The following is a 27,215-nucleotide window of genomic DNA, read 5'->3' as shown; positions in this document are numbered from 1 at the left end:
GTTCAGTGTTGAATCTTCTGCTTAAGGGACTCTGACTCTGGCTGCATCATTTTATCCTTTCCAAGTTTTAATGGTCAATACTTCTCATGCACCTGCATGGAGAAGGATTTATGTGGAGAGATAAATATGTAATGATGACCATTTAAATCTTGGGAAACCAAGTAAGTGGCAAATACCTGTGCTATTTGGTGACTACTTGATGACTGTGATGACCTCATATTTAAGAAGTTTCTTCCAGAGAGCAAAATGACACGTGGTAGAGATTATGAAACACTTACTGTGGCTAGAAGCTGTAATTTGGGTTTTTTTTACATCTTCTGTAGTAATTCTGAGAAGGTAACAATTACAGGTCAGTTGCAAGGATGAAAGAATTGAGGTCTAGGAGTGTAAATGAATTCATCTGGTCTTTCTGCTAGAATAAATTCAGGGCTGTTTCAGAAGCAACCTATAGCCTGGATGCATAATATTTTTATGCTAGTAGGTATATTTTGTGTCTTTGTAATAGTATTTCTGTTATGTGTGACATTCTACTTTTGCATCCTTAAAATATCTCCTATTGTTATGAAAACTTTGGAAGATCTGATTGGAAAGTAATTAGGTCTTAAAATTGCATTTATAGTAAGATTGCTTCCTGGTTTAATGGTGACTCTTGATTAATGTTTAACTGTCTTCCTTAGCTGAAAATATGGCTTAAATATTCTGTTCAGAAAGCTCTTTGGTGATTACTTTTAGGCTCAGAGACCCATCACTGAATTTGCTGACTGCCTTTTTTTTTCTTTCTGATGCGAGTGTAGAGTAAGGCTGTTTGTTATCCACAGCTTACCTCCTAAACTTGGGAGTCTTTGTGTGTGAGTAAAATATTAATGAAGAAGCATTGACTTGAAGCCAAAGTGAATACACATGATCCTGCAGTTTTTTATGAAACTTCCTAAGGTTATGAAGCCAGGCTTTCTGATAAAAGTGTAAAAGTGTTGTTCGTGTTGGCTTAACAAGTGTGTGCCCTTTTGATATGAGCAAAATAGCACCATCGACGGTCATCTTCTGCTTTAAAAGCATTTTGCTTTATTTCTGAGAGAAATCTATGGTATATTAGTCTTAAAAAATTGTTTTGATTTTTACTCCTGATTAATTATAGAAGAAGCAAGCAGCAGTCTTAATCATCTTCATTGAAAAAGTAATTTTGCAAACTAGGCTAGTAAACTGTGTGAAATCAGCCTCTGCAGAAGTAAACAAAAACTGAAGGACTGATCATACTCTTCTGAATAGAGCTATTTTGTGCTTTCTCTAAACAAGCTGGAAGTGCAGAAGACTGAGTGCTTTGGATCAAATGTACTCTGCTCCACAAGAGCTTGACAGATTGTCAGGGAAGGCCAGGGGAAAAGAAATGGTACTATTCACCCTACATTGGCTAGTTTTTACAGCTAGGCCAGGAAGAGTTGTAGGGATTTGCTGTTTTGGTTTCTTGTTTGCTTTTTGTAGCTGGCATTCTACATTGCTAATTGTGGGCATGCTAAATGCTAATCATCAAGAAAAATGTGAAGCTCTTCAATCATATCTAGACTTGTGAAATATTATTTTAACAGATTTATTTAGAGATGTAATTGATGTTGTGTGATTGATGAAATTTGCAGCAGGTGGCCTATAGTCTCTATGGCATTTTGCTACTGTATTCAGCTCTTGTTACACCAAGGTTCAAATATTTTATTTGAATAAATTGACTCCAATTTTTTTAGTTAAAAATACTGAAATGAAACTTGGACTTACAGGGTTGTAGCTTTTTTTTCATCCTTTATCTGTAAAAATGAAGTCTGGGCACAAATTGTGTTATTTTGCTGGCCAGTTGCTGCAGTTCTTTTATTAATACTGTTTCTTCTGTTTCACTGGTACTATGATAGGATAAAGATGTTCCAAGCAGTTTCTTTTTGAAAAAACAATGGCTACCTGAGTAATATAGGGGGCAGATACTCTTAAAAAGTAATTTTTAAAGCTAGATTATATTGAAAAGTAGCCAAGCAACAGTAGAAAAGAAATCTTGTTACTTCAAGAAGAATTGTTCATTGGTTAGGAATTGAGAAAAGGGAATAAGGAAAAGAAAAATACTGGAGGAATTAAGGGGAGTTGCATATAAATTAAAAGAAAATAATTTCATTTTAAATGGAGCTAACTTTCTCAGAGCATCCAGCTAGAGGTTAGGCATAGTTAGAAACGGGGATAATGAAGTTGGTGGTAGCTTTTTCATCCTTTGTTACCTGGCACAGGTGAAAGCTGGAACAAATAGGGTGCTGTTCTAACTGGGACTGCACAAAACGGCTTTGGATATCCATAGCCTGTAACTGCCCCACTCCTCCTCAGACTGCTTAAGATACAGGAGTCCAAATGGATATGGACCAGCATCTGTGATAGTTTTGGTATACTGCATATTAACTTCCCACACAGTGCAGTTGAGTACTGCATGCCAGAAGTTCTGAAGGGAAGGACTTGAAAGAGCCCTGGGCAGGCACATCCACAGACACAGGGAGTTCTTTCTAAGGGCGGAGCTGGAATGCCCATCAGATCCGGGAGGTATTTCACCAAGAATGAGGAGGTGATCCATTCCTGCAAGCAGATTTTTGCACACAGAATTTCATTTGTGTGTTTGTGGGTGGGAGTGAGGTAGAGGATATAAATACCTTTGCAAACTAACCTAAACCACCACCTTGTTTTCACGTAAGTCAGCACTCGGAGTTTTTAATGACCAAGATAATTCCTACCTGTGATGGAGTCAAAGCGGCACCTTAGAACAAAAGTTGCTTTTATTATATTACCGATTTCCTGTGCCACAGCCTTCCCACTGATTTGGTTACTTTAATTCCTAGTGTGTTGGTGGAGGGGAGGTGGGGGGAAGCAGTTGTGGGACACAATGGGCTCTTATTCAAAACCTGAGATATGTAAAACTCAATGTCCCTTTTTTTTTCCTATAATCAGTTCCAAATGAGCGCTTACAAGGACAACTCGGAACTGGCTTAGTTGAACAAATTGATTTCTCATGCTTGAGAAAGTGAAGTTAAACATCCTTGGGAAGCCTAGAAATTTAAATTTTGAGAACTAGACTTTTTATAAAGGGCTTTTGATGTATTAGATTTAGAGCAAGACTGTTGAAATCACCTTGAGTAGCAGAATTATTTATGGCAGCTGCTTACAGTACCAGTGTAATGCCACTTTCGCATGTTTTTAATTTGGTTCCTTCACGTGGTCTGTGCTGTGTTAATGATCACCTTGTCATGCTGCCAGTGGAAAACAGTTTTATAAATAATTCCCACTGGTAAGATGAAAGTGTTAACAGAAATACTTGAGTGAAGGTCTTGATTAACTTATACACTTGGCTTGATCACAGTGAAGCTTAGACTTACAATATCTTGTTACCAGAACTAATAAAACCCATTCATTTTTTCATGTACTGTGTTAATTACCCTTTTACTTTCCCTCATGGGCAGACACACAGAGGCTGATTTCATGTTTGTGTTGAAGAGTGCAGTTACACTTTTAGACTTCTCCTTGCTGTACTTGAAAGTTCCTACCCAAACAAAACTAACCTTCCCTAATTCCAGAATTCATATATTGTAATAGTAGACCTTCAAGACTATAGATTCTTACACTTAGGGGCTCTGTTTAACCTACCTTTACTATAAACAGCTGAAGAAAGATGTTTTAATTTTTTTTCTCATACTTACTGAAAGCTCGCTATCTTATGTACATACATTAAGAAGCACAACTAAAAACTGAATTTCCAGAATAACTTCCTTTAATTCAGATTCCCCAAATATAAGTATTCCAGTCAATTGCCATTTTGCAATTGAGAATACTAATATACCACCTCTGAGAAACATCAGGAAAACAGGCATGTGCCACATTCTCTGAAGCTTAACAGCAATAGGATCACATAAACTGTGTTAACAAAGGGCCTTTTAGAAAAGATGTTCACAATACTGATTTCCATCCCCTAAAGCAAACTCCTTGGGGGTTGGACTAGATGATCCCAGAGGTCACTTCCAAACATGAGGATTCTGTGAAAGCAATGTGTGTTGGGTAGGTCACTTTAATTAGGCAAGATCATACTCAGGTGGGCAATAGTCTTTAAGGGTATATACCAAAATACAGATTATTTGATACTTTGGAGTCAGTGACCTCATACTCCCCTAAAGCAAGGTCAGCAAAGACCTTGGAGTTCAAATACAGTGGGTGTAGGGAGAGCCTAAGGATAAAATGATCTCAAGGGTGAAGTAGTACTTACATACACACAAACAGAAGTATTTTAGGCTGGTCTGTAGAACTCAACAGTGGTTTTATTTCGGATTCATAGGAGTAGAGGCAATACAGGCAGCCTTTGCTTGTTAGCTGCCTTTTTTTGCAAGGTGTTTTGGTTTTTAGTGTGGTCATCTGTGTGCCACTGTGAAAGGCTGTCACAGGGTAGAGGTAAACTCTCCAAATTAGGGGTTTAACTTGATTCTCACCATTTGTGATTAAGGCTCACCTAGTGCCATGGCAAGGTGAAGTAGAATGTGGCCTTTGATGAAGGAAACTAATTTGAAATATACAGATGGAAAAATAAGATGTTAAAGACAAAAAGAGTCTTTAGGTTAAAGATACATGTTTCAGTCACAGAGTCACAGTGTGGACTGTAACTTCAAATGGCATTACTAAGTAAAAAAGGTAAAAAGTTCCTTCAGCACCTTGAGAGCACTCAAAAGTTCCTTGAGTTCCTTGAGAATAGAAGTGAAGGAAGCTTAGGTTTGGTGGGTTTTTTAAATGGATTTGTTTTGCAGGTAAGTGGATTGTCTCATGTCTGATGACTCAAGTTTCATCCTTTCAATAGGCATGACTGCAGTACAGTCTCTTTTCTTTACCCAGTTGGCTATTTCATAGAAACAAAACTTAATGTTTCATATTCCCATATCCTTTTTTGTCAAACTGGATTGAAACTGGCTCAAAAGTTGTAGTGGGAAATACACACACAGAAGTATGCCTTCTGATTTCCTTATTTTGTTTAAAAATGGGGGGAAATCCCTTTGATGTTGTTTATTCTTTCAGATTGCCAGTTTGATTTAATAAAATATATTAGAGCTGTTATTCTTTTCTGTGCACTGAGTGCTCCCTTCCTCTCTACCTGCACTCACATTTCATTCTCTGTGTTTCTTTCACCTTTTCAACATATCTTGAATTGACCTCTGTAAACTTATAGCCTTCTGCTTTTCTTTCTCATTTGTCTCTTCGTAATTTGCTTTGTGAATTTAATTGTGTGAACTGAATATTTTTATAAGGAGTGTTGATGGGCTGTTGTTATTAGGGTTGCCTAACACTCCTCAATTATATAATCCTGGTTTTCAACTTACTTGTGTTAATCCTTACTAGTTGGTACTGAGATTTTTCTATACTGTGAGTATTTTTTGTAAACTAATTATTTGGGTTTTGTTACTGTAGACATGATTCTACATATGAAATTAGGAGGAAATACTATATTTATGCCGGCTCTGAAAAAAATTGAAGGCCTTTTCTTTGAATACTGTTACACATATATGCTTTGGATATGCATTTTTTGTAAAATACAAATTTGACTGAGAAATAGAACTATAAGATGCTATACTTTTCATATATATATATATATATATATATATATATATATATATATATATATATATATACACACACACAGAGTCAGTAAAGATTGAAAGGAGCCTAAAAGCTAAAACCTCTGAAGATCTTTGTGTTCACAAAGCGGCTTAAATTTCTCTGCTCCTGAAATGCTTACGTGCATTCTGAGCAGGGCTACTGAGGATGCTCAGTGCCAGGAACACTGCCTCAGGATTGCACAATTGTGGCGGTAGGTAGATCTGGTCCAGACTTTGTTTAGATACTTGAAATGATGAAGGTACAGATTTGCTTTTCTTTTTGGACCTTGGCAAATGATACGTCTTCCTCCTCCAGCCCTTCCCCACACCAAGAATATTTGGAAGATTGCAAGGTCAGGTATCCAAATGTTAGGAAATGCAACTACTACCTCAGCTGCAAGTTGAATGTGATAAAGAGGGTAAAACCAGCATCACAAGAAGGGACACGCCAAAGCTATTTAGTTTTGCCCTTATGATTTTGCATTCTGTCCCTGCCTCTCCCAGAGAGCTGTTTTGTGCAGGTAAGCAAGTCATTCCAAGCAGAGTTTGGAAAGGAGGTCACCATGCTGAATGCTTAGCTGGATACCTTGCAGGCATGATTTGCAGGAGTACAGAGCACACACAGCTGAAGCCAGAGGGAAGTACATTTTGAATATTAAAGCATTATGGGGTGTTGACTCCTTAGTGAAGCAAGTCATAATGTCTCAGATCAGACATTTAAACCAGTCAAGATTTTTTAGTCTTCATGACTGTCTACTCTTCTGCAGAATAGATAGTGCCATTCCTTCTTTCCATGCACATCGTTATAAGTGATTTGTGAAGCGCTCCATATCACGATGAATGACTGAGAGCCCCAGGTTACTTAGCCATTCTGTCTTCCATGCCTATTTAGAATATTTTGTAATATTTTGAATAGAGAGATTTCTTCCCTGTGATGGGGAAGTCCCTGGTGTTGCATAGTTCATGTATGCATTGCTATGTGAGACACGAATGTTTTTAATTTTTGTCTTGTGCAGGGAGCACTTCCATTCAGCACATTAGGGAGAACACCCAGCACTTAATTCCTTCTCAGTTGAAGAGGCACAAACCAATTCCTCAAAGAACTTTGAAGGAAATGGAAAAGACAAATGTAAAGTCTGTATTATACAAATATATTGGTATCTGTGTTGGATTGTCGATTGAAGAATTCGATATTCTTTGACTGAATACTACTTATCAGTCAAAGAATTTGTGTATATATTTACACTTTATGCAAAACTAAGCAGCTCCTGCTCCTTACATAAATTTACTTGGATGAAGTCCTTGAAATAATTCATACAGACCATGTTACAATTTACTAATCCACCTGAGCATGCCAAGGCCTCTGGAATACCATGTCTGCTGAAGATGTAGATCAAGTTGCAGGGAGCCACCTCACCAATATCTGAGATGGAGATACACTATTCAAGTCCCTTGGAGCTTGCTAGAGGATGGCCTGATGACAGCTAGTAGCTTCACAGCAAAACTTGAGCCTGCTGTTAACACACTCAGACTACAGCTGTATGGAAATGCCAGAGCCAGAGGTATTTCAATCAGAGAGATACAAGTAAGTCATGTGACTTCCAGAGAGGTGTGGACCTGCCCGTGTAAATAGAAATGTCGTGGGTCAATGAAGGTGCAAAATCCAGAAGTCACCTAGGTGGCAGGAACTGTGTGAAGGAAAAAGGGTGTGAACCACTCCTTAAGATTTCTTTAATGTGAGCATCATTCAAAAGAATGAAGAAAGATAGAGTCCTGATTCTAGAAATGCCTCAGTCACAATAGCATGGTTAGGATCAGTAGGTCTTCAATGTGAATCAAAACTTCTGGTAGTAGAGTCAGGAATATGTGTGTGTAATCTCATTTCAGGGTATTTCTGAAGGAAAGGGCAAAAACCAATTTGCTCTCAAGTGAAATCACTGGTGCCTCATCATCCCATTGAAAAGAGCCAGCGGTTCTCTCATGGAGTGAAAATGCTCTTGAAAAAATCTTTGGAGATGGGTATTTTCCATTCAGGATTGAGACTTGGGGCTGTTTACCTGTTACGCACCTGCAGGGGAACTGCCCCTAAATTCTCCTTAGATCACTGCCCCTAAGTGACCCATAATCACTGAGTTGTTGAATAGGATAAACAGCACCTGCCTGTCTGTATGACTGCAACTCAACAGTCCGGCTGACTTTTTTCGTTGTAATATCAGAAAACTTAAAACGGACCCCACTACACTGCATTGAAAGCAATTTGCAAGTAGGCATTGGAAGGCGTTTTGATCTTGACAGAAAAAATACAAGAAAATACTCTTGGTCACTGCAGTGTGAATGTTCTGTGGTCCTGGTAGCTTCTCACATTTCAGACAGTTTGTAAATTTTGCAAATTTAGTTGTATTTTCATAGCACTGTGTATCTGTATCCATATATCAGCAAAAAGATAAAAATAATGCGAGCTGTTCTTTACACACATTTCATCCCTTAGATGACATCTCAGACAATCTGGACTGTATTGGAAGCTATTCAGGTAAGGGTAGCTGAGCTTTTTTTTCATCAGGCATTCATACAGTGAATGGTTTCTGTGGGCTTTTGCTCCTTAAATGTATTCTCTTATATAGTGAGGAAAGGAGTTTAGAAAATTGGCCAGTAAAGAAGCTGAGACTGTATTATGAACATTTTTTACATTATTATACAAAATATTTGTGGAACTATCTGTAAGAGCAATTTTATGGCCACTTCTTTTCGAATGTCACCTTCTTTTAACAAGTAATATGAAACAAAGATAAAAATTAAATATAAACCATCCTAAAAACAGTGTCTCCCCCCCCCCAGCATTTTATAGAATGTATCAGAAGCGATGCAAAGACTGAGTTACGGAGGTTTCTGAGTTGGTTTTTTTTTGCTATTCTGCTCAAAAATACCTTCCTTCAGTGAGTCACACATACACTTGAATCAGATTTGTAGTAAGTTAGCAAGTGTCTTCTCTGCTCAGACGTGTTCAATAGCCACAGTTTGCAGGAATCTGCAACTCTGCCTTGTTCCACCTTTAGAGAGAACTACTGGAAGAAGGATGAGAAATACCAGTGTAAACTAACATTTAGGAGAAAATGTAAAACAAGATAAAAACATGTTGTAACCTAAGAGACCTTGAAAATCAGAACATTTTTCAGTAATCTAAAATTACTCTAAATTCCAGTAATTCAAAACTGCAGAGTTTCCTTAGCAGTTGTCATCAGCTAAGTCAAGCTTGCATCTAGAATGAGAGTTATAGCACCAAAAAGTTTAGTATTGTATCAGTACTCATGTAGAAATAAATAGCATTTTTATGCTTGTTTTTGTGTCTTGCAAAAAATTCACCAAGATACACTTAATAATTCACATGAATCGGCTTAATTAAAGAAAGAGGAGAGAGAACTTTTGCATTGAGACTTATAATTGTCTTGGCAAGATTTACTGGTGTGTCTGGAACTCATTAAAATCAGTGGGTTTTGCAGGAGGAACTTTGTTACAGCTTTTTGAAAAATTATATTATATAGAAAATGTGTAAGTACTGTGATTTTTTACTTTGTATTCCCAAATTTATGTCAACACCTTAAAAAGTTGTTGTCAGCCCACTTATACAACATTAGATCATCACATGGATGAAGGAACTGTTTGCTTTCTAGAATACAATGCCACTAATTAAAGTTGAAAGTGAATGGACTGAATTAGAATCAGCTCATCCATCAAAGACTGGCTACTGATTATTTACTGACAGTGCTTCATTTAGTTCTATTAATTACTCAGTGGCACTGTTATGTAAAGGTCATGCTTGAAAAATTAGGAAAGAATACATGAAAAATTATTTTATGCACTCAGTGCTGGAGTCTGGAAGTGGTAAATGTTAAACAGAGTGTTCATGTGAATAATCTATTAAATGTGGGTTTTTTATCAGCATTTTAATTGTGAGTGAGTAAACAGAACAGCAGCTTACAGATCTGGATAGGCTCTTCATGCAGGCTGTGATGGTCATGGCTGTGGCTCCATAGCAATAAAGGAAAATTTGCCTTTCTATTAATGCTTTTAAAATAGCTTGCTGCCTTTTTTTTTTTTGTTCAGCCCAAATTATATGAATAATTATAATAATTACAAGATTTTTTTTTTAGCTTTTTGTACTCATTACCCCTTCTTTCCTTATTCCTTTATCCTTTAAATTATAAGCCTCTTAGCATCATTCCACAGATGTCACTCTAAAATTCCATCTATGATACAGAAGTAAATGTGTCTCCTGTGTTCCTACAGCAGAGCTGTAACATACAGCTCTTTCACATTCAGTAACTTTGATCAGCGCTAAGCAAAAAATTCTGTATAGGTGGTACACGCCAGTAACAAAAGTCTTCAGTTATACATTTAATTCTAGCCATTGCTACTAGTTTGGAAACCATATTTACCTTCATTTTTCCAGTAAATACATAATTTGAGTTTAAAAAACCATGTGTTCTCATTGGCAGTGTTTTAAAAATTAGCTGAATAATATTTTTACCTTATAAAATGGAAAAGCATGAGTTTTGTGAGTTTAGGCAAGGGGATACTGTCTTTTTGCTGCTTAAATTAGAACATGGCTTGGAGGGGGGGAAGCTCTGCAAAAGTGGTAATGTAAGAGGTAAAGTCCGAATGCTTGTTTCCTCTTGACAGATCTGTGAGCTGTGGTTGTTTTGTAATAAAACCCTTAATGTACAGGAGCATGGCTTACATGAGAAAATCTTATATATACATACACATATATTTAAAAAGGAAAAATAACGTAGTTACTGGGTTGAAAAATACTGTTTGGTTCACATTCCAAAAAAGGGCTTGAAAAGATAGTGAATATGTGTGTGCTCTTTTCCTCAAGAAGGGACTAATTTTCTGTTCAGTCCTGAGCTGTAAGTTTCCATGCTAATCAGACATGTTATTAACTCAGATCTGTTTATAATCGGAGTCAAAGCTGAGAGCAGCATCACCGCCACTCTACTCAGGGACTGCAACTATTAAGAAATTAGTTTTGATTAGTTTGTTTTGTAATGGTGTTGTGTTTTGACATCGTGTTGCGTGATGTCAGGAAGGGCCTCTATTTAAAGGCATCCTGAAAAAGCACAGCTATAAAACAGACTCAGGCAGGGAAATGGAAAACATATGAAGCAGCTGTACGTCATCTAGGGAATGGTATTTCTCGAGAGGATAGAAATGATCTAATTGCCTTTGATTTTATGAAACACTATGAAAAGGAATCTGCTTATATATTAGATTTTACATAAATGGTCATTTTAAGAAGTGGAAAGTTTGATGTTTGTAACTTAAATTGACGCAGTGCAGTTGCAAGAGCCATCTGCCAGCCATCCAGATGCAACAGTTACCATTTCTTTATTTTCTCTTTTTTTTTTCCGATTGGTTGGGGTTTTTTTGTTTGTTTGTTTTTGGTTTTTTGGGTTTTTTTTTCTTTTGTTTTGCTTCTCAGTTGTCTTCTTTTAATCCTAGTGCCCAGAAGGGTGATAGCGCTCTAACATTATTATGGAGACTGGGTGGGTATGAACACCCCTTTACTTAATTTTATTCTGCCCTGCTGTTTTTCCGGTGGTAGCATTGCATGTCCAGCAGCACCTATGCATGGTCTGGCTGTGGAGTTGCACAATTCCTGCCTACCTCAAACTAGAACCTATTTCAACATAGGAAATGCATTTTCTAGCCTCACTTTATTTACCAGCCCTTTTAACTCTTGAGTTGGGCCAATGGATTTTTTTTCTTTCTTAAATTTTTGAAGGCTTTTTAAATGTTATGAAGTCTAGGCATACATAAACATAGCATTTTAAGTAAAAAATAGATCTGCAGCACTGCTTCACTCAGCTCTCTTATATTTTTCATATGCTGAGAATAGAATAAGCTTGATTATTACTGAGCACCAAAAGGAAGACAGTCTTTTTATAACAAAGAAGTGATTAGTGATTAGGTGAGATTTTCCATTTGCAAATCTAATATTACAGGTATTAGTGACTGTGATGCTGAATCTGCCATCATTTGGATGAGAACCTGTTATCTTGCTTGATACTAATCATCTTTTACAGTGATGTATCAGAAAAAATGAGATAAATCCCCAGTTTTGCCAAGCAATCATTCAATGATCTTTGTTGCTTTAAAGGTCGATGTCTTTTTCAACTTCCATCTGAAGTAAGAAGACTACCTCATTTTACCAGGGTGTTATGAGGTACCATATTGATAGTGATGTACTAATATTTATAACTTGATGGGCAGCACTTTGTGCAAGAAAGTAAAAAATTTTTTACCAGTTCAGATGGTAGTGGTCTACCTAAAATACTTTCTCTAATTTCAGTTGGAGAGCTTACCGTATATATTTTCCTTGAAAACATCACTACTGTTGGCACACTGTTCTTTAGGAGATTTTATCTCAGAGGTGTTACACAAAGCTTCCTTGCAGATTCACTTCTCTTTCCATTTGTTCTGAACACAGTATATGTTTACAAAAATTGCATTGCTCTTTGATCTAGAATGTTAACAATTTGCAATATAAAAATTACAAAATACTTTGTTAGGCAAGGAATATGTTCTGCTTTTCTCCTTTGCCTATATTTTATCATGGTTGTGCATAAAATATTATACATCTTAATACATCCTTTCAGTTCCCCATAATATCACCGAAGCTTTAACAGAGAACAGTTGTATAGTTGGTGGACGTGGAATAGGCTACTAGAAGAAATATTTACATCTGGCATGATCAAAGCTTTTGGACTATATGAATGTGTATGTGGGAGGTCTAATTTTTATGTGGGCGGATTCACAAAGACCAAAACAGTGCAGTACTTAACCCCTTTCCCTTTATGAAAATTCAATTCCTCAAAATGAAAAAAGTATGGAGTACCTGATTCTTATCTTTATTTTTCATTTAGATGAGTAGTATTAACTATTCTGCTTGTAACTACTTGTTTTAAGTCATAGAGATTTTTTTTGGTATTTCAACCCCTGTAGTGGCTTATTTAGTAAGATTCTTATCTTGCTCATGATGTTTTTGCACGTTGGAACATATGCACATTTTCAAATGTAAAAACTCATATTTTTAACACAATTTTTATACTCTGTAGAACTGCTGTAAAAGGAGCTCTGCTGAATTTTTTGTTTATAGCACTAGCTATATCTTCAGGTTTGGTTTTTGCAGGTTTAGTTCTTCTGGCAGTAATCAGCTATGAGCCCTGGCTATTTGAATTTTTTTTTTTTAATTCAGTTACTTTAAATAGTTACATTACGAAAGGCTATTAACACTCACTCATTTAAATAATCTCAGCATTTTGTTTGCAAGGCTCTGATGGGGACGTTTGGGTTGATGGCTGACCTGGGCTAGCAGCTTGCTGAACGGGGAGGTCTCGCTCTCCCTTTGGCTTCTTTCCTTCCTCCTGCTGTCCTGTGATCTTCCCTTCCCCAGCCCCCAGCTACACCAATTCTGACTGCAGGGTAACCAGCTCAGCTTGCAAGCCAAGCAGAAGAGCCCACACGCCACAGCTGCATGCCAAATGCCTTTTGTGCTGTTCTGAGCCTTCATTTACCAGGTGATCAGCAGAGTACCTGAGCTGGCTCCCAGGTGAGCATCAGGGGCCTGGGGGGCTGTGGTGAAAGGGAAGCCACTTGCCCTTTTTGCCCCTGGTGAACTTGCTCAGAGCACTCTCCAAAGTCACACCATGAGTCACAAACACAGAATCGTGTGTAATATGTGGCTTCTTGAAAATCAGCCGTGCCTTTGCAGGCAGATGATGATGTGAGGAGCACTTATTGTAAACAGTGAAGACTGTGCACTTCTTTTGAGAAGACACACATATTTTGTGGGTATCTTTGGAGATTCTGTGCATGCTTATGGCATCCCTGGCAGTTACTTTTAGAGCTGGGCATCATCAAAGCAATAAAACATTTTCCCCGTGAAAATGTTTTTTACCTATTAAATAATGGGTACCTATGTAACTTTGCTTGCTCTTACCCATTTGCATTATTTCAGCACTCCAGGCTTAGGAGAGTTAATACACTTCTTTTGGATATATGCTATATCTCTTCATTATCCTTGTAGCATTGACAGTCCACAAATCTAATCCTGAACTATTCTAGCATCAAATTTGTGTAAACTGGTATCAAAGTCAGTTAATATTCAGGATGTTCTGTAAGTAACAGCAGCTGAGGGAGCATTTCAGAAATCATGGAGTCATTCCTGATACTCTGCAGGAGTGGAATGGAATGAGCAGGTGGAAGTGAAAATTCTTCATCTGCCAGACATTGGTATTTTGTTGAGTCTCTGTGAACACCTGAAGTACCAAGATGCTGCTATGCTAGCGTCTCTTAACACAAAGCCCTTGCAAGGTAGGCAGACTCTTAGCCAGATTTTGGAACCCTAAGTTTTAGTGTTATCAAAGTGATGTGGCTTTGTTTTCTCTGGTCTCAATACCAGAACTGACACACAAGTTTTGTTGATCAGTTAAATGGTATCTGCAGTTCACAGAAAGCTTGTCAGTGTGTTCAGGATCTTCATGATTTTCCTAAGTGCTACACATCCTTTGCGTGTTTTCCCTGTATTCTTTTCTCTTTTTTAGTTTGAAGAAAAGAAACAGCAACAAAAAAGGACTTGCCATTTCATCTTTGTTGCAACTTCTAGGATTCTCTACTAGACTGCTATACTCTGTGACCACAAAACTGCCTTTTCTTCTGTGTCATGCTGTTGAAAAACTGCTAACAAGCAAGTTTAGTCCAAGCAGAACCTCAGCATTACTTGTTTTGCTACCTCTTGGTAGTTTTCATCATGGTCACGTAATACCACAATTAGAGGCTCTGATCTGTTTCTTGATGTATTTCTCAACAGTTCAGCATCCTCATTCACAAAGAGAGCATCACTGTATGTATTTATACTTCAGAAGAATAAATGTTAAAAAGGCCTCAGAACTGGCAGTTCTATCTATAATTGCTCCTCCAAAGCAACAGCTAACTCAGCAATGGGAAGTATCATGTTTGGTTTCTAGCTCCCAGCATCACCTAATTTGCTAAATAATCAAATACAAATAAAGTGTCATAAGGAAGAGGCCTTATATAAATACTTATCATAGGCATTCAGGAATCATCATAAAACTCAAAAATATCATCAGAATTTAAAAGAGCTGAGTTTAAAATATTGCATTTTGTAAGCATTCATAACCAGGATGCTTGTTTCAGGCTCAGAACACCACACCATTTTAATCTCTGTTTTTTCATCTCTGAAGATTGCCAGTATTGCTGAGGTCCCTATGGCACTTGAATGAAACTGTTTCCTATTTAAGCCTAAGCAAGCCAAAACAAAGACAACCACTGTGTCCATTATTTAAAGTATCAGACTGGTACCAAATGGAGCACAGCAACAGGGAAAACAAGGGTTTAAAAAAAAAAAAAAAAAAAAACCAACCTAAAAAACTCAAGCAAACAAACACACACCCCACACCAGAAAAGCAAACAAACGAACAAAAATCCCCAACAAAATCCCCAACTCCTGCAAAGGAGTGTCAGCAAAAGCAAAATCTAAAAACCCCAATACCTGTAATAAATAGGATCAAAATGTTGCACTATACCACTGCTCAAGCACTCCCTCACAGAAAAAACACAGGGGTGTCCTGATAATGTGATAATTCCTGACATGAAGAAAACAGATTTGAACATTTGATTTTACTGTCTACCAGAGACAAACTGTGTATGTAACATTATTAGTGTCACTAAGAGATTGACTGCCTGCCTTCCTGTTGCTTGTTCAAGGAGATTTCCATTTACCCTCATCTAACTCCAAGATAAAGAAGGGACCATCTGTTCTTTCTCCTTCACTCCCTTCCTTATTATGATCCTTTGTCCTCATCATCTCAAATACTAATTCATTCTCCCCAATGTCCTCAGTACATTGCCTGGTCTGTCAAGTGTGTGTACTCATCTTTCCGTCGGTCTGTTGTGCCCTTAGATGTTTCCTTATTCTTTGGCATGTGTATTTGCCTGATCCTGGTGTTTTAATGTGAGTTTCTCTGCTATGCCAATGTACCCCAGAAAACCTGCAGCTGGCCTGAGGCCTCGGGACTGGTTACAGCACAGGGGTCCATGCTCTAGCTCTGAATGTGGGTTGTGAGGGAGAAGTCTTGGTTGCACTGCTGTGCCTCTTCCCTGTAGATGGTTGTTTTCTTTCAGGAGAAATGCTTAAATACAGTCACACACAAAAAGTAAGGTGTGCCTTCCATATCTGTATGGATTCTTACCAAATTCTGACTCTGCTGTGTTGTCTGCTCCCAAATTACAGCCTTCAAGAATGGCATGTCCTTATGTACCACTACTTAGACCATTCAGTGAACATTTTCCAGTTTGCTGGTGACTATGGACATGGATTAATTTTGCCAAAATCCTTTTTACAGTAATAGGGATTTTAAAGAGGCTTGTCCACTAGCTCTCCTCTTCTGGTCCTCTTCCTTCACCCCTTTTAAAAAGAAAAAAAAAATTGCATTAAAGTTACAAGTGGAGAAATTCCTACCTGTAGACACACAGGACTTGTGGCATTTTTATATACTCTGTTATCAAAGGCAGCCCTAGGACCCAGAGAGTTAAATCAGCATCTCCCCAAATGAGAGCAGTGAGGAAGTTCAGGGAAGAAATATGGTGTGGATGATAGCTTTGTGTGCAGCACTGGCATGATGCCAAAACCTGGATAAATATAGCTCTGTGATGGGGTCATAAACAGTGTCTGCCTTTCCCTTCTCAAACATCTTTTCTAAGCCTGTCTTCATGCCTGATCTCTCTTACATGTGTGCGTGTATACGTATATCTTATTATATATAAAGAGATTACACAACGAATAATTACTCATTTTATATCCCAGCCCTTTAAAAACATATCATGTGTTGTAGGTTTTGAGTTCCAGTGAAAACGTTACATGAGATCTAAGGCATAGCTGTTGTTTGGCAAAAATAGTCACCCTGTAATAGTGACAGGACTGTGGGGAGATGTTTCTAAGAGACATATCTGTATATTTAAACCTAGATTAATAAATGTCACTACATGGGTAGGAGAGAAAAAAAATTAAGCATCAGCATTTTCAGTGGCTTCATGTATTATTCTGGAATTGAGAGAAGGCCCCAAGTGGCACAGAAGTAAACATCCATCTAATTTATTTGCAGTATAATTTATCATTCTGCATGTGTTTGTGTAAGTTTGGCATCTGTTTTCAAGAAATCATTTTTGTGCTGATTTTATTTGAAAATGTTTGCAGTCTTGCTCTGTATTCTTACACATATTTTCTCTCAACAGAGTTTGCATTTAGGATAGTGAATGCTCCAATGGCCTTGGATTTAGCCTTTGGCATAGTGTGTGAGCTGCTCCAGCGGTGGGGGGAGATCCATGCTGGTGTCCCAATCCTGCTGCAGTGGCTTCTGGGAGACAGCGACCTGCAAAGAGATGGGGAGACTTCTGCCCTGGTAATTTTAACAAGCAGTTGCTATAGCATATTAGCAGCACTATAGTTCTGCAGTCTTGTGGTAGGAATAGAATGAAATGTCTCATCTGATGAAACCTGATAATTGCTACTGCAGTACTAACTGATTTAAAGAGTTCACATGGATATTATTTAGAATGAAAAGAGTTTTATGTCAGTTTCTCGGTAATACCAGCATAAAATTAAAGAGATCAATAAGCAAACATTGAAATAAATCAAGAGTTACTTCACAAGGCATAGTTGACTGAAACATTTTGAGGCTGTAATGTAATTGCATTCAGTATTATTGCAGATTATGGCTTCTCTTGAATTTAAACTGCTGTTGGGGGTGCCAGGCACATCTGGGCATTCAAGACCAGTGTTCTACCAATGCTGGCTTTCCCAGAGATGGCATTTAAATATTTGGTAACTTTAGGCCATCATCCATGTAACTGGTTCTGCACAACACGTGAAACAATCTTGCTTACATCAGTCATTGACTTCAGGATTGTTTCTGTAAAGCTTTGCCAAGCTGGTTCTGTGAAAGCTGTTACTGTATAAACACACTGTGTTCTTTTTGTCTTGAAAAGACTGTAAAAGTCAAAATAATGCTGGAAGGTAAACCGGAAGGATCAGGAGCAGCTATATTTTTGAGAAGTTTGTTGGCAATTAATATGACCCATGAAATATATCATGAATCGTAAGTCTGTAGTTTAGGTATGCATTTCTGATGTTTCACTGACCAATGCAATTTTCATTTAATCCAGTCAAAAAGCTCCATGATATAGCAAATTACCATACTGCTTACAGAGGTCTTTGTGAAATATAATACTGTTTCATACGGGAATGCAAGCACATGTGAAGGATTAGGGCTGCTATTTACTTCCACTATTTCCCAAGACTTGTGCCATAACTGCCTAATCTTTGAAGGTAAAATTTCTTTGGCAAAGTAGGAACTTTTTTACTGTGCTTTCCCAAACCTTTAAGAAAAGGCATATGAATGTTTACCTTGTTTTATTAATACAAAAAGCTGTTCTATGACAACCTCTTTTGTCATAATTTCTATATATATCCTTTTTCTTATCTTTTATGGTTTTCTTGTTGTTATCAAACCATAAGTCATTTTCTAATCACTTTTGGTTTTCTTTTTGTTAAGGAAGAAGATGAATCCCTGTTTGATAAAGGGGAAGTGAATTTTTGGGCAGAGAAGCTGACTCATGTGAGACAACTGAGTAAGCACCTTTTACATCTTGTATCAGTGACTCACCTCACCTTACCAGATCATGGGGAACTTAATCATCTATCAAGAATAGCACTGGACCAAGCCCACTGCATTGAACATCTTCTTGGAGCTCTGCCTCTGGTTCCAGAGTTTTCCAGAACTCCAGAATTCACAAGATTGGCTATTCAAAAAGAGAGAATATCAGTCTGTCTTAAAATATTAAATCTGCTGAAGCCTGATGACACTTGCAAAAATGAAAATCTGGAGAAGTAAATTACTAAAACTTCATCCTCAAGAGAGCTGCACACATTACTGGATGGGCAGGGAGAGACTGTATTGCAGGAATGTTCAAGGAATTAGGGATTGCTGGGATGACTTCAAGAAACCTGCAGTACCTTCAGTATTCAGGGTAGATCTACATTTTTTGTACTGATTAATTGTGCATTGATTTTTTTTTAATGGGATGTGCAGTGGAAGACTTTTCCTTTTATATGCATTTGCTAATTTCATTCAGCTGAGCATTGTTTATTACAGCTACTGTAGGAAGTAAAGTAGCGAAACTTAATATTTTCCATTCATCCAGGTGCAGGCCACCTGTAGTTCTGTTTTGTTCCACATTTTTACCTCCTGTATCTTAATAACAAAGAAAAAGTTTTTTTTTGTTTTGTTTCATTTCAAGATGTAGCATGTGACTTAAGAAATTAATATGCTTTTTAAAAAATTTAAGTGTTTCTAATAGAAAAACGAACTGTGACTTCTTTGTTTATGGCAATTTTTAGAGTATATTTTAAATTTTATTGCATTTTCCTCTGGAGGAAGACAAGGATTTTCACTTTGGTAGAAACCTTGTTTTGCACATTGAAACAGCATTAGTTAGATTTCTGCATGCCCCTTTTCTCCTTTAAATCAAAGAACTACTTTCATAAAATGGCTCTAAAATGAAGACTTGCTGTGTTCAAAACGAAGCAGCTGTTCCATTGCAAACGAAATGGTTTCATCTTTACTTCAAACACCCTGCTCTGAAGCAGGCCTGGAAAGCGAGGTCCTGCCGAGCAGTGTGAGGACCCTCGGAAGGGTACCAGAGGTGTTAGTGTGCTCCAGCCCTGGCTTTTGGGAGATGCTCTCACTCACCAGGTGGGGCAGCTGTAGGGACTGTTCTTCGTGCTCCAGGGTCTTGCTGTGTCTGAAACACAAAAAAGCTTGTTGCGCATTGAATGTTTTTTTTCTGCGAACTCGAATTGGGTTTATTGGGTTTCGATATGAAATTGAGACATCAAAAATAAATAGTGATGTGAAATGGTTTTGTTACCTTCCCGTAGCCGAGGGCTGCGGCCGGACGTGTGGCTGCGGCGTGGCTGTACAACATGTGCCGCATGTGCGGCCCTGTACGCCGTCATTTTGGTGTCCTTGGAAGAAGAACATGTCCAGTGAACGCCTGGTTGCTTTCAGCCTCTTCTCCTGATGGTGTCTGAGCGCAGCTTAGCCCCAAATCTCGGTGACGCCCAGGTACCGTACGCCTGAGCGCTTGTCCCGTGGCCGGGCCCGCCACAGCAGCTCGGCCTGGTGCGCCACGCGGCCGCCAGGTGGCGCCACAGCACCGCCGCGCACGGGCCGGGCCCGCGCTCCCGCCGGGACGAGATCGGGATCGGGCTCGGGCTCCCGGAGTGCCAGGATCGGGCTTGGGCCGGCGCTGCTCGCGGTGCCCCATGGCCGATCCCTGCTCTCTTGAGTTTCAATACTTTGCTGTAAATAGAGCTAAGCTGCCGAGTTGGGTCCAGAGGATATCTGAACACTGCACAAATTCACCACTTCAAAAAACCCAACAAACAGAATTTAGGAATAAAAGTTTAGTGTTTGCTCTAAGTTTCCAGGATTCAGGGTTACTTGTATAAGAAGTAATTTATGGTGAAACTTGAGGCTTCAGTACGCAAAAGAGAAATGTTGGAATCTGAAATGATGTTTCACAGAATGCTCACTATCCAGCTTAATGAGCCATGCTGTGAGTTAGGCTAAAAATTAATTTGTATGCATCTGGTTTGAGCTCCTGGGGAAAGAATAGCCCAGATTGTGTCTGGAAGCCACTCTTAAAAATATAGTCAAGACCTGTACAATTAATTAACAGCTGCTGATTCTGCCACATCTTTCCATCATTCCTGAACTAGTGTGGCAACAGCTTCTGTGGTAGGAGACAAAAAGAACTTTGTACGGATCAAAATCACTGTAAAGTTGTGAGACCTTACTCATGTCAGTGGGTAGCATAAAACTATCTAGTAACATTGGCTTCTTTTTTAATTGGGTAGAATTTAAAACACATATTCATATATATTTGATACTGGCAATTTGATAAATGCAGACAGGTGACAGCACAGTAATAGACCCACAGTGACCATAAAACTTGCTGAAGCCTTGAGGACTTGGTTAATCAGTTACCAAACAGCTCGAAAACTCGGTCTTCCTTATTGTGGTTTTAAGATCCAACTGGAACCTCTATCATTCCGCTTGAGTTTATAAGAGAGCAAATAAGAATTGTATCAGTGCACATACATTTCACCACACGGTGCTGACGATGGGTTACTGTGTAACTATTCAGTGAAGAACCTTTAGACCCCGAGGAGCGATTGCCGGTGAGAGTTAGCAAAACCTGATGCCAGAACACTTATCGGCCGTGTGTTTGATCAAAGTCAGTTTATCAAAGTATTCCTCCCAATGGCGTTGACATATTGATCTGTGCATGATTGTCACAGTAAACTGTTCCCTGGGTTGGCTGGCGGGCAGGATCAGCTCCGAGGTGATGTTTCCATAGCAGAGTTGTGTGGGAGGAGGAAGACTTTGAACTCGGGTCATTGCGGAGGCGACTCCGACCGGCCCCGGAGAAGGTTATGGGAAGCGAAACGCGTTATGGCTGCAGCCCCGCGCTCCGGCGGCTCCCCGTGTGCGGGACTGCGCCTGTCGCCGGGAAGGGAGCTGTCGCCCCGGGAGGGCGGGAGGAGGGGAAGGAGCGGGAACGTGGGATGTGTCCCGGCACCGCTGGGCGGAGGAGCCGCTGCCGGTGGCCGCTGGGGGGCGGCAAGTCCCCGCCGGCCGCGTCGGCAGCGGGAGGGGCCGGGAACGGGGCCAGGAGCCCGTCCGGCCGAGTCCAGCAGCGCTCGCCGAGCGGGGGACGGGCCCCAGGGGACTGCCGGGACAGGGGAAGGAGCGAGGTTTGGGCTTTCCGCCGCCCAGCTCCTCGTCTTTCCCGGGAGATTTCGATCCCCGTTTCCGGGCTTGTCCGACCGTGGGTGACGGCTCACGGGCGGTGGCAGGCTCCGGGCAGCAGCTCGCCGCCTGCAGCCTCCCTCCCGCAGCGGCGTGGGAGGTGGAGGACGAGGGGAGAGAGCAAAGGAGCGCGTGAGCCGCCGGGCAGCGGGGGGCGAGTGCCACACCCGGCGCGAGGGGCTCTGGTGACACCCCCGCCCCCCAGCCCGAGGGGCTCTGGTGACACCCCCGCCCCCCAGCCCGAGGGGCTCTGGTGACACCCCCGCCCCCCAGCCCGAGTTCCCTTTCCTTTGCAAATGTGTTTGCACAGCGCCGCGCTCCTGCTGACGTGGTCGGGTTTGCTCCCTTGCAGTGCGCGGGACTGCCATCCCGGCTCGGAAGCCAAAGAGGATCAAACGCCTCTGCTGGCTTTAGCAGCCATAAAACTTTACACGTCCGTCCGCCTCTGTTCTCCTTCCCATTTGTCCCGGGGCCGAGCAAAGGCGGGAGGGGACGGGGGTGCAGAGGAGCCGCCGCCGCCGTTCCCACGTCGTGTTTGCGCGGCCTTATCGGCGCGGGGGAGGGCGGGGGTGTTTTGCACAGCGGCTCCCGGCCCGCCTTGGCCGGTGGCCGGCTCGGTGCCGGGAGGCCGCCTCGCCGCGGGGACCTGCCGCTGCCTTCGCCAGCGGTCCAGCGGTGGGGGGGCACCTGGGGCGGGGGCCGGGAGACTCGATGGGTCTCACAGGACCTTGGCGTGCATGAGGAAGGAAGGGGCCGAACGTGGAAGAGAGACGCGGGAGGGGTGCGGGGCGCGGGAAGGAGATGCAGACAGGGTTAGGTGGGGGTCGTTTATCAGTCAGGCCGCTGCGATAACAATGCCACCTCGCCTCCGCGCCTGGCCGCCAACCTCTCCCAAACTTCAGAAAGAAAGTAAGCGCCAAACCAAGGTCCTCAAAAATAGGGAAGAAGCGGCGGGCGCGCAACCCGTGCCCGTCCTGCCAGCCGCACCGGGGTAGCGCGGTCCCGACCTTTGTTTCAAGCAATTACGTGGCAAAAGTTTATTTTCGGCGGGGCGCGGGGAAGAAGTGTCCCCGGCGCTGCCGCGCCTCTCCCGCGGCCCCGCGCCTCCTCCCCTCGGCGGCAGCCGCCACTCCGCCGGGGACGCGGCCGCCGTGCGCAGGCAGCGGCAACGCGGGGGTGTCGGGTCTTTGGTGCGAAGAGGGGCGCTCCACAGGAGCCGAGCCCGTAGGGCGCCGTGAGCGCTGCTTCGGCTGGTTCCCCGCTCCCCCCGCCTCGTCCCGCCCGCGCTGCGGGCGCACCCCACTCGGGGGGACCGGAGGCTCACTGTGGCACAGGCGCTCCCCACGAACCTGCCCCGCCGCCGCTGCCAGCGCCCTCTGTAAGACTCGGGGCGACCCGGCCGCCGGGCTGGAGCGGGGCGGGCCTGGCGGGCGGCGCGGGGCGGGCGGCGCGGGGCCCCGCCCCCGGCGACCAACGACGGCCGCGTTTATATGGGAGCGGCGCGGGGAGCCGCCGAGTTCCCGCAGTTCGCCCGCTGCTGTGCAGCCGCCGTCGCCGCCTCGGCCCGGCACCCGCCGTCCCGCCGGGAAGGAGTCGGGACCGTTTCGGATCTCAAGCAGACGGCCCTCTCCTATTTAGTCGTGGCTTTTCCAAACCCTCCGAGGAGAGCGGGATCTTTCGGTCCTTCCTGTATATCCGACCATTACAGGATCTAGAAATGTCGACGACACTTTTATCTGCCTTCTACGACATTGACTTCTTGTGCAAGGTAAGGAAGAGCGCGTTTGGCTGGGCGGGACGCGGTCTGCCGCTGCCGCCATGTGCAGAGCGACTCTCCGGGCTACCGGGGCAGCGCGGCGGGGCGGGAGGCCCGTGCCGGGCTCTGCGGGCGGGTCACGGTTTGACAGTCGCCCTGGGACAGCGGCTGACGCAAGGCTGCGAGCCCCGGAATGCCGCCCTATGGTCTCCCGGCCGCTGCTTTCGGGGCGGGCTGGTCCTGCAGCCGCGGGGGAGCCGGGCCGCCCTGCAGCCCCTGCCCGCATGTTGCGCTGCCAGGAGGAACTTTTGAAAAAAGTTGCAAATGCAGCAGAGCTGGTGCGGGGGCTTCTCCCCGGCGCTGTCCTGCCCCGCCGGCGCTACCGGCAAACCCGCTTTGCGGGGCGGTCGGGTGGCGCGACCCCCGCCTCGACTCCCGCGGCGGTGGGGAGCCGTGGCCGTGGGCAGGCGGTCACCCGCAACACCCTCTCTCTCTCCCGCTGTCTCCCCTACCCCCTTCCCTCTCCCCACCCCGGCAGACGGAGAAGTCCCTGACCAACCTCAGCAGCATGCTAGACAAGAAAGCCGTGGGGACCCCGGTGACCCCTCCCAGCTCCAGCTTCGCGCCGGGCTTCCTGCGGCGGCACTCGACCAGCAACCTGACGGCGCTGGCCGGCGGCTCCAAGTTCCCCAGCCCTACCGGCTCCAGCTCTTCTTCCACATCCTCCTCCTCGTCGTCGTCGTCCTCCTCCTCCTCGTTTGGCAATCTGAAGGAGACGGGCTCCGGCGGAGGTGGCGGCAGCAGCAGCCCCACGGCTCTGCTCAACAAGGAGAACAAGTTCCGGGACCGCTCCTTCAGCGAGAACGGCGAGCGTAGCCAGCACCTCATGCAGCAGCTTCAGCAGCAGCAGCAGCAGGCGGCCGGCAAAGGGAGCGGCTCCGGCGGCGGGGCCCCCATCAACTCGACGCGCTACAAGACGGAGCTGTGCCGCCCCTTCGAGGAGAGCGGTGCTTGCAAGTACGGCGAGAAGTGCCAGTTCGCTCATGGCTTCCACGAGCTGCGCAGCCTCACCCGCCACCCCAAGTACAAGACCGAGCTGTGCCGCACCTTCCACACCATCGGTTTCTGCCCCTACGGTCCGCGCTGCCACTTCATCCACAACGCCGACGAGCGCCGCCCGGCGCCTGGCGGAGGCACGGCCGCCCCCCCGCCCGCCGCCGCGGCCGGGCCGCACCACCACCCGCACCACGCGGCCCCGCACCCCGCCGGCAGCACCGGCGACCTCCGCGCCTTCGCCCCCCGCGAACACCCGCTGGGCGGCGGCGGCTTCGGGCACCCGCGCGGCGGCGGCGGCGAGCGGCCCAAGCTGCACCACAGCCTGAGCTTCTCCGGCTTCTCCGCCCACCACCACCACCATCACCCCCCGCACCCCCACGGCACCGCCCCGCCGCCGCCGCCGCCCGGTGGCCGCCTGGACGCCGCCCTGCTGGAGAGCCCCGGCGGTTCGCGCACGCCGCCGCCGCCCGCCTCCGCCTCCTACTGCGAGGAGCTGCTCTCGCCGCCTTGCGCCAACAACGCTTTCGCCTTCTCGGGGCAGGAGCTGGGCAGCCTCATCGCCCCCCTCGCCCTCCACACCCAGAACTTCGCCGCTGCCGCCGCCGCGGCCGCGGCCGCCGCCGCCTATTACCGCTGCCAGCAGCAGCCGCCGCCGCCCGGCGGGGCCTGCCCGCCGCCCCCCGCCTCGCCGCCCTTCAGCTTCCAGCCCCTCCGCCGCCTCTCCGAGTCGCCCGTTTTCGACGCGCCGCCCAGCCCGCCGGACTCGCTCTCCGATCGGGAGAGTTACCTGAGCGGCTCCCTCAGCTCCGGCTCCCTCAGCGGCTCCGAGTCGCCCAGCCTGGACTCGGGCCGCCGCCTGCCCATCTTCAGCCGCCTCTCCATCTCCGACGACTGAGGGAGGACGGGGCAGCGGCCGGGGGGGGCCCCGCGGCGGCCCTGCAAGTAAGTTACGGAACGAAGAAAGCGAAACCTCTCCTTCCTCTCTATTTTTGGTTGGTTTTATTTTATATATCTATCTATACACCGAGAGCTGAACAAAACGAGAAACAAAGCATTTTGCAAAAGGGCAAATGACACGAACTGAACAAACCTATTTTTGTAGAGAGACCTTGGAAGAAGGGGATTTTTGTTTCGGGGTTTTTTTGTTGTTGTCGTTCTTTGGAGACAAGTTATGATACGCACCAGCAGCAGCCATTCCATCTGTGTTAAAAAAAAAAAAAAACAAACAAAACAAAACAGCATTAGAGAAGACAGCACCAGAAAGCAACAAACAATCCGGGGAGCGCCGGTTCGCCAGCCCAGCTCCTCCAATCCTGCAGACACACAGAAAAAAAGTTACAAACTAGTTTGTCTTTCAATCCAGTTCAAATAAAAACACAGAACATACTAAACCTATAAGCTTTTTTTTTAAGGAAAAAAAAAAAAAGAAAAATCCAACATCCTGCCAAGAATATGCCTTGATAACAACCTTCTTTTTTATATATATCTATATATTATTATTATAACAAATGCTAAAACCTTCATTCCAAAGTTTAATATTGGTTCCATTGCCACCACTTAGTGGATGTTTGGCTTTTAGAACAATTTTTTTGTTGTTGCTTTATTTGGAAGCACTCAACTGAGTTTAGTTTGTAATTGTTGGAGAATAACTGCTGATTTTTTAAAATTTTTTTTAGCTGTTTGAGTTGATTGCATGTATGAGTCACTGCACACAACTCAATATGAAACTATTTAACTTATTTATTATCTTGTGAAAAGTATACATTGGTAATTTGTTCATACTGTATTTATCGGGTATGATGAAAAGCAATAGATATATATTCTTTTATTATGTTTAAATTATGATTTTCATTATTAATCGGCAAAATGTGGAGTGTGTTCTTTTCACAGTAATATATGCCTTTTTGTAACTTTCACTTGGTTATTTTATTGTAAATGAGTAAAATTCTTAATTTAAGAGATGGTATGTAATATTTATTTCATTAATTTCTTTCTTTGTTTACGTAAATCTGAAAGATTGCATGGTTTCTTTATAGAAATCGGTCTCGATGCTGTGGAAGTAGTTTGCGGAATTTCTATGGGTTTTTTTAGAATGTAAATGGTTGTAGCCCGTCCGAGTTAAAGTCCGAGTTAAAAAATGAGAGAAAAAAAAAAAAAAAAAAAAGACTGACTTAGCAATCAGACTTCAAAGTGGCAAATCTAATTCAGACTTGTTAAAAATAACCAAAAAGTATTTTTGTTGCCTAACTCCATGAATCACACTGTGATATAGTCTCAAAGTATGTAGCAATAATTGGGGGTCCCAGTATTATGTCTCACAGTGCCTTCTTGAGGGTCCATGCTTGCCTTAAATATCTCTCAACCAAATAAGTATTTTTCCTAATGCTTGAGATAATTTGAATGTAGGGATGGGTTTTAAGTACAGCAAAATTTCGCCACTCTATTTTTTAAGAACAGAGGCCATCTTTGGATCTGAAACTTTCTATGATACAGGAACATATCTTGTTTATTGAATTCCAAAACCTGTAATTTTTTTTTTTTCCTTATGTAGAAAGTTGGGAGTTTTCCAAAAGTTTCCTGGACGGTGGATGAATGAGCAGTAGCTTAGTTTTGTTTGTACATAGGTACAGATTGAGCACTATGTACTCTTTTGGACTACTTTAACAGAAGTATGTTTTGAATGTAACTAAAGGATAAGTCAACTTGAGTTGTAATATATTTTTCGGGAGTCAGTTCACTACAGATTATGTGAGACTGTAAACTTTGTACTGTAAATGTTTTGTAGTTCTCCCAATAAAATTTTTT

General features: G+C 43.1%; 2 protein-coding genes across 3 annotated transcripts in view; both read left to right on the top strand.

Moving 5' to 3' along the window:
* Positions 1-22,038, top strand: part of THADA (THADA armadillo repeat containing) — a 154,694-nt gene extending 132,656 nt beyond the window's left edge. For both annotated transcript variants that reach the window (XM_068185845.1, XM_068185846.1), the window contains 2 exons: positions 16,959-17,125; positions 18,278-22,038. In XM_068185845.1, coding sequence (XP_068041946.1) covers positions 16,959-17,125; positions 18,278-18,616 — 506 coding nt within the window. In that variant the 3' untranslated portion in view covers positions 18,617-22,038. The remainder of the gene's footprint in view (positions 1-16,958; positions 17,126-18,277) is intronic.
* Positions 22,039-23,118: 1,080 nt separating this feature from the next.
* ZFP36L2 (ZFP36 ring finger protein like 2) lies at positions 23,119-25,818 on the top strand. Its single transcript, XM_068185854.1, has 2 exons — positions 23,119-23,366; positions 23,893-25,818. Exons 1-2 carry the CDS (start codon positions 23,316-23,318, stop codon positions 25,303-25,305), a joined length of 1,464 nt encoding a protein of 487 aa, XP_068041955.1. The 5' UTR covers positions 23,119-23,315; the 3' UTR covers positions 25,306-25,818.
* Positions 25,819-27,215: the final 1,397 nt, after the last annotated feature.

The sequence above is a fragment of the Anomalospiza imberbis genome, chromosome 3 (assembly GCF_031753505.1).
Source record: "Anomalospiza imberbis isolate Cuckoo-Finch-1a 21T00152 chromosome 3, ASM3175350v1, whole genome shotgun sequence".
NCBI lineage: Eukaryota > Metazoa > Chordata > Aves > Passeriformes > Viduidae > Anomalospiza > Anomalospiza imberbis.
Note: the sequence above shows the minus strand (reverse complement) of the source record. Positions and strands in the feature narration are given on the sequence as shown.

What these genes read in the sequence shown, in the direction of transcription:
- ZFP36L2 (XM_068185854.1), top strand. Translation starts at nt 23,316, where the DNA reads ATGTCGACGACACTTTTATCTGCCTTCTACGACATTGACTTCTTGTGC. An exon ending in ACATTGACTTCTTGTGCAAG is followed by an intron (nt 23,367 to 23,892) that starts GTAAGGAAGAGC and finishes CCACCCCGGCAG; the next exon opens with ACGGAGAAGTCCCTGACCAA.